Here is a 14,616-nt window from a genome sequence, read left to right on the forward strand (position 1 = left end):
CCCTCTTCCGCTGATTTTCCTCTGGCACTACTGCAATGTGTTTAAAAATAGTTATATCAAAGTCCTACTTCACATGAGAAAAATAGGATATTAGGAACATCATTTAAATACAATGAAAGCATGTCTGTAACTTCTCTGGTAGTAGTAGGAATAAATGAACAGCGTGTTCTCTCTTTCTAGGGGCAAGGTTAAGAAGCTGCTTTGATTACGAAGAGAGTTTGACTCAGTTTGCCTAATTCTTTTAACAGAAGATGTTAAGTAAAAGTGAATCCCATACTTCATGGCAGGAATCAGTGATTAGCTCGACCTGGCTGACTTACATATTAGAAGAATGGACTGGTGTGGAGTACCACTATTTATACTATATCGGCTTCATCTTGTGTGTGTTAAACATAATATTCTTTGCACCTTTTTTAATTTTCATGAGTGGTACTTGCTTTATAAATCTTCTCCTGCACATTTACAAGAGAAAGAATGGCCTAGATGAGGATTTCTCCAATAAGTCATGGGACAATGGAAAGTTAATGGTGGCATCCATACTTAGTATGTGTGGAAAACTGTGGCACGGTAAGACATTTTTCTCTCTGAACACTATTGTATTGTGAGATGCTATCATATGATTATTAAAAACTGGTATCCTGAACTTTTTGTGGCTGAACTATAGTTACACTCAGATGGGGTTCACTGATTGATATGAGAATGTGTTGACATTTCCTGGGCATTTTGAGCCATCATAGATAATAGGAATGATGGAGGCTTTCAGCTAGGCCATTGGTTCTTATCCAGCCCAAGTTGGTAGTAACAAAAGCTTTTATCAGCTGATGCTGTTTGTTACTCCCTGGCTGAGTCTACACTTGACTTCTATGTAAAAATATTCTTATCATCAATGTTCTTATCATTTATGTGACACCCCCTTCCCTCCCCCCCGGTAACAGGGGTGGGAAATTTTTAAGAAAAAGCCTACTGTAGGAAAGGAACATAAGTACTGGTGTGGGTTTATAAATATTAGAACTGCCAGTCACATGATAGATTGTGGGTTTTTTGCTTAAATTAAAATTATAGGCATAGTGGATGAAGTTAATCCAGTGGATACAGAGCCTGAAAAACTCCCCTGATACAGAGACCAGGGTCAGCATCCTAGCAGAAACTTCTGCATCCTCCCCTTTCCCAACAGATTGCGCTTAGGGGGCCTGGCCTTCTCAGTAACACCTTACCTCTGCATCTCATATGCAGGGATTTAGCTAGTTGTTTATATTTATCTCTGGCTAGTAGGAGTCTAATAAACAATTTCAAGGCCTGCAGTAGGTGCACTGGAACCAATTTCTGCAGTAACAACCCTTAAATTCAGTGCCAATATTAATACCTTATTCACTACTAGAAAATACCCTTCATTTTCCATGTCTTCCCCTGCCACGACACACACAAACAGACCCTGAAAATATTCGTTGTTTGAATTGAATAGTGATTATTTGAGGTTGGGATTTTGATTAAGCTCTCCAAGTGACCCAGCTTGATTCCCAGGATTTTGGCTCCTACAATGTTGGCAAGGCAGTCTGAGTAAGAATGTCCCGCTCCCACCCCCACTGTGTATCAGGGAAAGTGGCGCACATAGCTGGCTACATTGGGTCTTGGCTGTTGTGCCGTGGCAGCCCAGCCCACCATCCTACATTTCTGTCTTCTTCCACTCCTTGGCACTCATAGGGAGAGAAGGAGGCAGAGTTCCTGGGGCCCTGATTGAGATGAGCAGAGCAGTTTACACCTCTTACAGGTATTGTTTCAGACTCTCTGTAGACTCAGGCCTTGGCTACACTTGCAGTTGTACAGCGCTGTGAGTTAAACCTGACTTCGTAAAGCTGAGTAGGGAAAGCGCTTCAGTCTGTCCACACTGACAGCTGCCCAGCGCACTGTAGTGGCCACATTTGCAGCATTTGCTGCGCCATTGGGAGCGGTGCATGATGGGCAGTTATCCCACGGAGCACCTCTTCCCATTCTGGTGCCATGGGTTGTGGGAAGGGGGCGTGGGTGCAGGGCATTCTGGGTCCTGTCCCAACGCCCCGTGATACATCACTTCGCATCCCAGAAATCCCTTTGTTTCCGTCCACCTTTGGCGCCATCTTTCAACGGTTTCCATGCAGCGCGATCTGTCTGTGGGACATGGAGCCCGAACTGCTGAGGCGTATGCTGACTTATCTCGCCAGCACGTCACGTTTGGCTGTCGAACTATTCCTTAAGATCCAAAGTGACAGAGTGAGGAGTCCAACGATGCTATTGAGCCGCGTAAAGCGTACAACATGAAATTGCTTGTGGCATTCACGGACATGCTCAGCACCATGGAACGCCGCTTTTGGGCTCAGGAAACAAGCACTGAGTGGTGGGATCACATCGTCATGGAAGTCTGGGATGACGAGCAGTGGCTGCAGAACTTTCGGATGAGAAAAGCCACTTTCATGGGACTGTGTGAGGAGCTCGCCCCCACCCTGCGGCGCAAGGACACGAGATTGAGAGCTGCCCTGCCGGTGGAGAAGCGGGTGGCTATTGCAATCTGGAAGCTGGCAACTCCAGACAGCTACCGGTCAGTCGCAAACCAGTTTGGAGTGGGAAAGTCGACCGTTGGAATCGTGTTGATGCAAGTTTGCAGGGCCATTAATCGCATCCTACTCAGAAGAACCGTAACTCTGGGTAACGTGCAGGACATAGTGGATGGCTTTGCACAAATGGGGTTCCCTAACTGGGAGGGGCGATAGATGGGATGCACATTCCTATTCTGGCACCCCCCCACCTAGGATCTGAGTACGTTAATCCGAAGGGGTATTTCTCTATGGTTCTCCAGGCGCTTGTGGATCACCGTGGGTGCTTCATTGACTTTAACACAGGCTGGCCCGGAAAGGTGCATGACGCACGCATCTTTCGGAACACTTGGCTGTTCAGGAAGATGCAGGCCGGGACTTTTTTCCCAGAGCGGAAGATCACAGTAGGGGAAGTTGAAATGCCCATTGTGATCCTTGGAGATCACGCTTACCCATTAATGCCGTGGCTCATGAAACCCTACACAGGGAGCCTTGACAGCAGCAAGGAATGGTTCAACTACAGGCTGAGCCAGTGCCGAATGACTGTGGAGTGTGCCTTTGGCCGTTTAAAGGCCCGCTGGCGATCTCTGTAGGGGAAGCTGGACTTGGCCGAAAACAGCATCCCCGCGGTTATATCCGCGTGCTGTGCCCTCCATAATATTTGTGAAGGGAAGGGTGAAAGCTTCACTCAGACATGGACCTCCGAGGTTCAACACCTGGAGGCTGAATTTGCACAGCCAGAGAGCAGGGCTATTACAGGGGCCCAGCCCAGGGCTGCAAGGATTAGGGATGCCTTGAGGGAGCAATTTGAGGCTGAAAACCAGCAGTGATATCTGGTGCCCTGCACGGGAGTGAAGTGCAGTAGTTCCAATCATTAGGAATCAGTGTTTGCTAAGCAGACAAGCAGACTTGCAGTGCCTGTTTATTTCCTGGGCTAAGGAGTCTTTTACTTTATGCAATAATAAAGAATGTTTTCAAAGCCAAAACATCCATTTATTGAAAAGAAAGAAAAATTATTTATTGAAAAGAAACAAGGGGAACGGTACAATCACAGATTCGCGTATGTCCTGTCTGGTGTGCTGTGCAGTGAGTGCTGCACTTCAGGATAGCTATACTGCATGGTGATGGGGGTTGAGTGCAGAGGGTAAGGGTTGTGGTTTTCAGGGCTGGGTGGCGAAGATACTGGTGTTGGAGGCAGCTGGTGGTGTGAAGAACACGGAAGTTTGGGAAAGTGGGTTGGAGGTGACAGTGGGGCACAGCGGAAAGAGTTTTGGGACAAGGGCTGTGGGGAGGGGGGTGTTTGTGTTTGCGGTACTGCTCCTTCTGCATGGCTACGAGCTCCTGGATAGCGTCTACTTGGCGCTCCAGAATGCTTATGAGCTGATCCGTGCTTTGCTGCCGGTGCTCCGTGCTTTGCCGCCGGTGCCCTGCGTTTTCCTGGCGGATCCTGCTTTCTCTCTCCCTCCAGTTCTGTGCTTTCTCATTCTCTTTAATAGATTGCCGCATCACTTCTTGCAGCATGTCTTCTTTGCTTTTTCGCGGTCTCTTTGTGAGTCTTTGCAGTCTCTGAGCAGGCGATAAGAGGGACAGCTGAGGTCTCAAGGTTGATGCAGCTGTATAGGCAAAATGCAACATTTAACAGAGGCAGCATTGTTTATACCAGATAAAGTAATGATTTCCCCCGCACTTAAGGAGGGCACACACAGGGTCTACACAATAGCATAATTTTCCCATCCCAAACAGAGCACACATAACCCACGGAAGCCTCAAAATGGTGAATAAGGGGGACTGATTGTTTCAGGGCTGTACTGTCCTCTGGGTTTCTGTGCATTGGGGAGAGCCAACAGCTGCAGGTGGCACCTATACTGAACACTGTCCCAACATTTTCCACAGGAGTTCGTCCTGGACGATATCTCGCTGCTGAGGGTGACCTGGGAAGCAAGGGAGGGTCTTCTACTGCAATGCGGCTTCCACCCTGGCCCATATGCAGCTTGCCTGTGTGCAGCAATGGTCCCCCCGCCCCTCACGGCACAGTGGCGCGGACACGTTAGCCTGGCTGGGACAAGGACCACGGTGGCTCTCCCAATAAACCTGCGCAAGCGCATTGCACACGTTCTGGATGAGACATTCAAGGAGATTACCAAGGCCGATTACCGCGATGTGATAAACCACATCAATGCACTATTCCGCATCTAGGCATGCATGCCTATCCCTCCTCTCCCAAAGAGCCCGCACCGAAAAAATTCCTTCCCGAAAAAAAACCCGCTTACCGGGAACCTGCTCTTCTGTTTGTCCTCCACCAACTACCGGCCGCTGCAACTGGCTACCTTCCTCCTGGCTCGAGAAGAGCTCCTGGCTGCATGGCTCCAGGGATTCCGGGGTGTCTCCATCTGGCCCACCACCCTCACTCCCGTTTTCCTCCTCCTCCTCCTCCCCCCCCCCCACCGGCTCTGAAGTGTTCATGGTGGTGCTCGGAGTGGAGGTGGGATTAATCCCAAGTATCGCATCCAGCTCTTTGTAGAATCGGCAGGTCGCGGGGGGAGCACCCGAGCAGCCGTTTGCGTTGCGGGCTTTGCGGTAGGCACTCCGCAGCTCCTTCACTTTAATCCTGCACTGCAGGGCGTCCCAGTCATGGCCCCTTTCCATCATGTCCTTTGATACCTTCCCGAAGGTATCGTAATTCCTACGGCTGGAGTGCAGCTGGAACTGTACAGCTTCCTCCCCCCAAACACTGATGAGGTCCAGCAACTCGCCATTGCTCCATGCTGGGGCTCGCTTGGCGCGTGGAGGCCTGGTCACCTGGAAAGATTCACTGATAGCACTCCACGCCACGCCGGGCTGAGCAAACAGGAAGGGGAGGGGATTTTTAAAATTCCCGGGGAATGTAAAGGGTGGGTCACATGGTTGGTTACCTGAGGCCAGGGCAGTAGAGTTTGAACTGATGACCAGAGTGGCTAGAACAGGCATTGTGGGATACTGCCGAATACTTCTGGAGGCCAGTCACAGCGCATTGGACGGCCACACTGGTGCCGCAGCGCTGCAGCGGCAGCGCAATACTCGCTATTCCTCTCGGGGACGTGGAGTACATGCAGCGCTGCAACCACGGAGATACAGCGCTGCAAATGCCTTGCCAGTGTGGACGGGGAGTGAGTTACAGCGCTGGGGGCGGATTTACAGCGCTGTAACTCACAAGTGTAGCCAAGGCCTCAGAAAGACATTACTGCATTGATTTACTCACTTCACATTGTCAAGGTTATCTCTGCAAACATAAAGGCTAGAAACAATTAAAAAAGAGAGCGCAGGGATTCTAGAGCACAATTGTGTGCCAAGGAGTAAATTCTGCATCAGATTCTCTAATCCTGGAATACACTGGAACCTGCTTGGGAGTGAAAGTAGGCAGCCAGGGCCGGCTCTAGTGTTTTTGCGGCCCCAAGCAGAAAGAAAGGGGGGAAAAAAAAAAAAGGCCGCGATCGTGTTCGGCGGCAGCTCTACCACCGCTTCATTCTATGGTGGCAATTCGGCGGCAGGTCCTTCGCTCCGAGAGGGAGTGACGGCCCTGCCGCCGCACGTGCCGCCCCTCTCTTCATTGGCCGCCCCAGGCACCTGCTTGCTACGCTGGTGCCTGGAGCTGGCCCTGTAGGCAGCATATTTTGGATGTACGTTTGCAATACAATATGACAGCACAAAAGACCAATTCATCACATCTGAAACAGGGAGTTGTTAATAATTCCTCACCTGTATGATTTGGTGAGACTATTTATCATGTTACTTGCTGCTCAAAGTGCACAAGTTTTGGTGTGGATGAGAGGGGAGTGTTGAAGCTTCCAAGAATTTCCAGACACACACTAGTTTTGAGGGGTAAAGCTAAGACACACAGGCATGAACACTTCATTTAAATGAAAGGGTTCACTCCTTTTGGCCTTGAATTCCCTCCCCCCTTCCCTGCCCATGAAAGTGTAAGGCCTTTGTAGCAGAATCAGCGTATTTCAGCTTCTCAGAATATGTCTACACTATAGTTAAAACCTTGCGGCTGGCCTGTGTCAGCTGACTTGGGCTCGGGCTCAGTGGCTGTTTAATTGCGGTGTAGACATTCGGGTTCGGGCTGGAGCCTGGGCTCTGGGATCCTGTGAGGGGGAAACCAGTACTTAGATTCTGTACAAATAGATGGGAAAGCCACTTATTCCTTTTTTCTAGTTTTAATTTGTGAGTAAGCTGCTACTTTTACATAGTCTTTTTAGACTAAAATTACACTTTGGGATGAACTGAGATGCTTTTTTAAACAAATACAAGGAAATAGTTAAGATCCTAAATCCATAACTAAAGTATATATACAAATACACTGTGAAATAACATAGTTGAAAAATCACTTCTTATTTCATTTACTTGTCAGGACCTCTGTGTATTTTTTTTTTTTTTTTTGGCAAATGTTCATAACATTACAAACATCTAAAACAGAAAAGGGAACTGAAAAATTTAAAGGACTCTTGTTGTGTCACTGTCAGCTCTTGCAGGAGAAATGCAGGACTCTGAACCTACTCTTGGCATGTTAAAATAAGAACTTCCAGCTTGGATTGCATTCCTTTATTAGGCAACCTCCTGTCTCAAGAAACTGCCCCAGAATATCCCCACACTTGGCATATTTCTTTTATTAAGAGACCTACTTTTGTTAAACCAACCAGCTTTTGACAGGTCTGTGACTGATCTCTAGATCTTTAAACATGTACTTTTTGTAAATTTAAAATGGTATGCGTATTATGCTAGTAGTTTAAGTTCTTAATATTTTTTTCTTAATTTTCTTGTAAAAAGCCTTGGTTCAATTTTTAAAAGCAAATATCACTTCTGAAAGCAGGTAACCCTGATGTCTATTAGGCATAAAATCTGAAGAGATGGTCCTTGACAAACCGCATTTCTCATACATAAGGATCTATTACTCTGGCTGTTTTAGTTGGGTTATCCTGCCTGCTCCCTATTATTGGGGGGCAGCTAACTGTTCCTCTAGAACAGTGTTTCTCAACGACTGGTCCCTGAGATCTCGCTGACTCAGTTTAGGAAGGCAGTTAGGAAGTCAGTCCTGTTATCAAAAGGATTGAGAAGCACTACTTGAGAATATTTATTTTTATAAAGTGACTGCATCCTCTGCTGGCAGTTGGGGTGAACTGCCTACATGATGTGGTATTGGAACTGTGTCTTTATGGGCTGAGTGACCCAGGCAGTCTGGGCAAGGCACTGAACCTATTATTATTTATTATGCACAGCCAATTGGAACAGGACACAGAACAAACCAGATCTCTTATAAGGACCATGTAAAGTATTCAAGCCAGGGGAAGCCAAAACAAATTAACAAAACAGATATGTCCTCTTCAAGAAGGTCACAGGGAAGAAGCCGTCTTTTAAACAAAGTTCATAAGGCCCTTACCTCAGGGCCCTAATTCAGAGCTCCTAAAATTAGCATCAAGAAACAAAATCTTTGTGCCCAGTCAGGCTAGTTTCCTGGTGCCTGAGAAACCTGCATGGCTTCTGGTCTCCTGCTCAGTCTCTTTTTCCTATTTAAATAGTCCAGCAGGCCACGGCACAGGACTTCCTTGGTTACACCTAGAGAATTTTGGTTGTAGGCTCCAGCCTGTTCCTTAAAGGGGTAGTACAATTCTTCAAATACCTTAAGGACTGAGTGATCACTGAATGCTATACTTCAGTGGTTCTCAAACTAGGGCTGCCACTTGTTCAGGGAAAGCCCCTGGTGGGCCGAGGGACGTGCTGGCTGCCACTTCCTGCAGTTCCCATTGGCCGAGAACGGCGAACCGCGGCCACTGGGAGCTGCGATTGGCCGAACCTGCGGACGCGGCAGGTAAACAAACCGGCCAGGCCCTCCAGGGGCTTTCCCTGAACAAGTGGCGGCCCTAGTTTGAGAACCACTGATATACTTGACCACCCAGTCTTCTTTTTTGATGGGAGCAGCAACAGATCCTTTCCAGAAGTGCTGCGGGCTTTTGGTTCCTTTCCTCCTCCATCAACCCCTATCTGTTCATCCTTTCCCTCTTTCATCTAAAAGAAAAGAGATCCCCCTGCTCCCATGCAAGTTCAATGACTTAGCCATTAAAGAAGATTGTCCTATTTGGCTGAATGAGTGTATTCTTCTATCCACTTCACCTTGAACATGTCAAAACTCTCTTCTCCACACCTGCTTCCCAAATAGCTTCATTTTGAAGGGGGTCTAAGAATATTTTCTCCTATTATAGCATCATTGGAGAAGATGTGCGTTAAATAAATCGAAGATCCATCAACTGAACTTTACTAAAGTGATACCAAGTCCAATAGGACTTGAAGCTTACACATTTTCTGCAGTTTCAAAGACCAGCTTTTCCTTCCTACACCTCAGCTGATGCAGTAGGAAGTCTATTGGAGTTTCTTATTCGTGGCTGAAAAATCTGAGTGTGCTCACAAATGAGAGTTTGGATCCTCCTCTCTTCATCTGAGAGCTACCATTGCACACATAGCCATGGTCTGCACTGCCCTCAATGTCATTCCTCAACCCCAGTCCCAGAAGAAGTCATCAGCTAGGAACGCCCAGTGCAGAAAAACATCAGAAGCCAATCAAAGACAACTCCCAGCATTGTTATACAGCTTGGCCTGTGTTGTTCCCAGATTCTTGGCTAACTCCTATGCAAAATTCTGGAATCTAAGAATACAGGGGAGGCAGCACCAGATAAAGATCCTACTAGCAGAAACAACCTCATTCAAGCACCCTCTAATGACACTTTATTGTTTGGAGCATCTTTAGGCAGAGCTTTAAATGACTTGGATAGAGCTTTTAATGACTTCTTTGGATCTCGGCAAAACATTCTCTCCATTTCCATCATCTAGAGAGTTAAGAGGGAAGTACAGACCCTTACCAAAACAAAGAAAATTACTGTAATAAAGACTTTGCTGATTTTTAATTTTGAGATGTGAGGTTTTATTTTAGGATTATTTTTATTTTTGGACCTTTTCCCCCCCCTTGCTCTGCATCTCTGAATTTATAGTGAATTTATTATTTGATTTCTTCCTTTCCTCCGAGGGAACGTTTGTGCAATTCTTGCTACTGATCCTTGCATATGCCAAACAAAACATTTAATTTGAAGCAGGGTGGATTTGATTTAAATCATTATTTAAATCACTAGTCAGGAAGACTCAATTTAATCATGGATTTCTACATAAAAAGTTGGTTGTTATAAGCTTAATTCATATTCTTCACAACTCAGAGATAGATGTAGGTTTCATTTTTAGAAGGTACACACTATACATTTTTAAAGTGATTTATTTTGAAAACTTTTCAGATTACTTTTACAGCTATATCAGAAAATGAATGATTGTTTGCTTATTTCATTTACCAAAGGTAATTGAAGCAGATATTTATGAAGTCATTGGGAGGTGAACTTTCTCCAATTCAACAGGTTAATCATTAATATTTGGAGGATTTTCTTGCTATGCTGTAATAGGAGGAGAACATCACCAGAGAGACATTTAAATTGTTTTATTTAACTAAAACAACAACGTTATGTATTCTGGATTGTTTTCTTCAACAGCAAACACATAATATTTTAACAAAACAAACATATGAATTTTTGAATTTAGTTAAACATTCAAGTTTTTTAAAATCAGGTTTGTTTTTGTTAAAATTGTTTTAACTAAAATAGTTAAATGAAATATTTAAAAAAACCAAAAACCCAAAATTAAATCGACTATGTCAGCCAGGTCAACATGAGAAACTTAAAATATTGGCTTCTGCAGCTAACTCAGTCGTCTTCACCTTCATTTTCCTGTTTGTTCTAAATCTGGAAAAGAAAAACAAGCTTTCCTGCTTTTTCAGGTCCCAAACGATTTCTCAATTTGGAATGAATTAGTCCAAAGGAAGAAAATATTCTTTCTACACTGGCAGAAGAAGCTACTTCTGTTAAAAGTGAGATTATCACTTCAACAGTCTCTGAATCCAAGTGCTTAAGTGATTTCCATCAGTTCACTGGTGTGACTTTCTTTAAAACATCATCAGCAAACATATATTTCTTGAATGGTTCACCCTTAACTCTGAAATTTATTATAGTTGGCATTATGGAGGGATGATTGCTGGATGTCCATGTCATAGCCAACTCCTCTTCTTCAGCAGTTAAGGTTTGACCCTGGTACTGAGTATTGAGAATATTTGCAAGAAAATGAGCTGGAGATAGTGCTTGTCCCATTCGTTTTTTTAATGCTTGTAATTTAACTGTCGTATATTTCTCTTTTTAAGATCTCACTCAGTTCCTTCCAAATTTCAACAGCATCAGCAATAAAACAGCTATTTCCCTGCATTTTGTTCAAGGCTACAGAAATAGGCTTCAGGCTACTCAGCATGTGTTCAACATTTCTCAACATTGGGCTTAAGAGAACTTTGGCTGTGACAGTGCCATCTATTTTTTCACAATTTTGTTCTCAAACTGTCATCAGATTAGGCCATTTCTTGATATAGTGCTCAAAACAGTCCACTACTGAGTTCCATCGCATGTCTTGTGGGAGAGTTAGCTTGGTTCCTCCTTTCAGAGCAGCTGCTGCAAAGTGGTTGTTACAGAAGTATTTTGCAATTTCAACAATATTAGCCTTTATTTCTTGAACACTGAAGTCTTTGGCTAGGAGGTGCATCAAATGAGCACTACAACCGTATGTTATTAGCTTGGGACTCTCCACACTCTCTTCTAAACAATTTCTTCTCATCTTGGATATATTTGCAGCATTGTCTGTGACCAAGCTGTATACTGGACATTTGCATTTTTTTCCACAGTTTGTTATAGCTTTTAGTGCTACTTCTTGTAAGTATTCTGCTGCGTGTGCATCTCCTGATGTATCAATTGTTTCTGTAAGGAAGACATTCCCTTCTTCTGTTGTCACACAAGCACATACAACAGGATTGTTGTGGGACGTTGCTCCACCCATCAAGACTCAGGTTAACAATTTCACCCTCTAGACCTTTTGCACACTGCTCAATTTCTCTTTCATACACCTTATCCAGCAATTTGCTTGCGACATCTGCTCTGTTGGGTGGACTGTATCCTGGTCTTAATGACTGAACCATGTTAATGAAGTGAGAGTTTGTTGCATAAACAAACCGGGCAACTTTTTCATCAATTACTTCTTTTTGTAATCTGCTGGTTCTTATCACAAATTTATCTATGGTTGTTTCTGGGTGATGGAGATTTTTTTCTTTTTGCTACAGGTGATATACTGTGGCTATGTGACATACATGATGTGACTGAAACACTATCGACAGATAACTCTGAAACTATAGAAAATTATGGTGATCTTGACTATGGATAGTCTTCAGAATCCTGTATGTTAAGGATGGATTCTCCTAAACAAAATAAGTCAATGCAGTTATTTAATTATTATTACCATACTGCTCATTTAGTATTACTCATTCACTGACACTCAGTACTACTTTAAAGGTGAAATTGTAAAAGGAAGATCTGCCTATTTCAGCTATTTATTTTTTATCACAACTGCATCTAAAATAATAGTACCGTAGAGTAACAACTATATTTTTTGCTCAAACATGAAAATTCAAGAATAGTCCAGAAGGAAGACGGCAGTCCTTAAAAAAGAAGTATGAAATAAAAAAGTTTAACACCCTGAAGATCCTGCATGTTCAGACAGGTTCCTTTCATCATCTTAACGCAGCTTCTTCCTGAGAAGGAACACTGCTTATGATGTTGTTTCATTCGGGCAACCAGGCCTTGTATTTCTTTGTTGCACTGTTTGCATTTTGCATGCATGCCTGTTTTACCCACAAGTAGAAGAACTTCATTAAAATATTCACAAACAGGGTCTCTTTTATGGCATGCTGCCATTGTAGGTTTTCCCTTATAATGAGAGAATGGTATGGCAGATCTCAAATCAATGAAGGCTACACTCAAAAAGACCTCAAGTCTTCTGGAATATGCTGCTCAAACAGTTTGACTTTTGTTTCTACTGCTTGTCCCTCCCTTCTCACATTTATCTTCAGACTTTTTCTCCTTGTCCAGATCTATTCCGCCCCCAACAATCTTCTATTTATTGAACATTTTGAAACTTTACACTTTTAGAGAGAGATAAGGGATTGACTCTGTGTACACAAATTTGAAAAGGGAAAATAGGGTTGTCTGTTATTTCTCACCTCTAGATATTATTTATTTAAAAACTTTTTTGCTGTTAACAAACATGTTATCTCTGGAGACACAAATCCACAGTTTGAGAAATGCAAAACTAAACATCTCTGATGGTATCTTCTAGACTGAGCACTGAGTCCCATTGGGTAGATAGAAAGATTAACCTAAATAATCTATACTGAACCCCATAAGATTGGGTCCCTAATCCATGAACTATTGGAATGCATTTACAAAACTTTTCTTAAACATTACATGAATATATTGTCCCATACTATAGAATTTGAATTTATAATCCCTATTCCATGATGAGATGTCTTTGAGCTATAATGCATCTTAATTAAAACTGATTTTTATCCACCTTGATTTGAATGTATTTCTATTTAATATACGTGTGTGATTCAATCCTTCCTGCTGCTCCTTGATGCTACTTATATAGGATGTTGAGCCCACCTCCAACCTTTCCTGCCCTGCTCCCCACTCCATTACTGCTATCACTTAAGCACTGACCCATGTCAGATCAGCATAGAGAATTCTACACAAAGAAATGAATGAAGGAACAGTCTGAACTATGTTGCTCATGCGTACGAATGATCATAGGTGCCGACTTCCCCTCTTTCCCATGGGTGCTCGACCCACACCCCCTCCGGCCCTCTCCCCACTCCACCCCTTCCTGCCCAGCCCCCCATTCCAACCCCTTCCCCAAAGTCCCTGCCCCGCCCCCTCTCTGCCCCTATTCCAACTCCTTCCCCAAATCCCCGCACCGGCCCCACCTCCTCCCCATAGCACGCCATGTTCCCGCTTCTCCCCCTCCCTCCCGGAGTATGCTAACGCTGCCAAACAGCCGTTTGGTGGCAGCCCAGTGGGAAGGAGGAGGTGGGGCGGAGGGTGAGGGGAGCTTGGCTAATTTTTCCACGGAGTCGGCACCTATGCGAATGGTTACAACCAATTTAGAAGTCATTCAGGAAAAAGATTTAGGTGTCATTGTGGACAACTCAATGGAAATATCTGTGCAGTGTACACAGATTGGATGGCATGCTCTAATTTTGAATATTACATTACATTCTGGTTGCCTCTTCTCAAAACCGATATAGCAGAAATAGAAAAGTTACAAAGAAGGCTATTGCAGATGATTAGAGGCATAGAAAAATTCAACATGATGAAAGATTACTGACCATATAGTTCATCGAGTGGCTCTGTATAGTCTTGCTTATGGGTATTACTCTGCCTAGTGGTGTCTAAGTAGAACCCTCTCCTAGCAGTGTACCTTAGAGCACGCTCATGTGCCCCCTTCCCCATCCGCACCCGTCAACATCTCCAACTGTTTTGAGAGTGAGGATATAAGGGGTGGGGTGACCTGAGCTCTTCACCACCTAAGTTCCTTCGAACTGCATGCCTGGATGGAAGTGAACCGCTCCAGTCTCTTTGGATCTGGATTCCTTTCTGCTTGAAGTGTTATTTCTTGTAGCTAGTTAGTGTTAGTATAGGTATAGTCAGTTAGTGCATAGCTCGGTTCTAGGTTATGGCAGAACTGAAGAAGAAGATGGGATTCAAGAGGTGTGCTTCATGCCTCACTGTCTTCCCCGTGTCTGATGACCACATGTGGTACCTCAAGTGCCTGGGAGAGGGCTGCTCTCTTTCTAGGTGTTCTATTTGCCAGACTTTTAGACTCAGAGTCTGCAAGGACAGACAGACTCAATTACAGCTCCTTCTTCTCATCCCTCTGGATCTGGACAGTTGTTGGATCCAAGGTCCAAGAGGCCAGTCTTGACTCCTGTGGCTTACAGTAAGTCAAAACAGTTGAAGTGCTCCAGGAATTGGAGCCCCATGAGGTCCAGATTTGGTTCCCACTGCTACCTCTGAAGCTACCTATGTCAGAACTGAGGGCCACGTGGTTGGCT

At 44.4% G+C, this 14,616-nt stretch overlaps 1 protein-coding gene across 1 annotated transcript in view; it reads left to right on the forward strand.

The window, feature by feature from the left end:
• Window positions 1-251: 251 nt before the first annotated feature.
• The window catches only part of LOC135874578 (DGAT1/2-independent enzyme synthesizing storage lipids-like), a 41,146-nt gene continuing 26,781 nt past the window's right edge, over window positions 252-14,616 (forward strand). Inside the window, exon 1 of the mRNA XM_065399451.1 lies at window positions 252-567. Within this exon, the coding sequence (XP_065255523.1) occupies window positions 252-567 (316 nt within the window). The remainder of the gene's footprint in view (window positions 568-14,616) is intronic.

Source organism: Emys orbicularis, chromosome 2 (genome assembly GCF_028017835.1).
Source record: "Emys orbicularis isolate rEmyOrb1 chromosome 2, rEmyOrb1.hap1, whole genome shotgun sequence".
Lineage (NCBI taxonomy): Eukaryota > Metazoa > Chordata > Testudines > Emydidae > Emys > Emys orbicularis.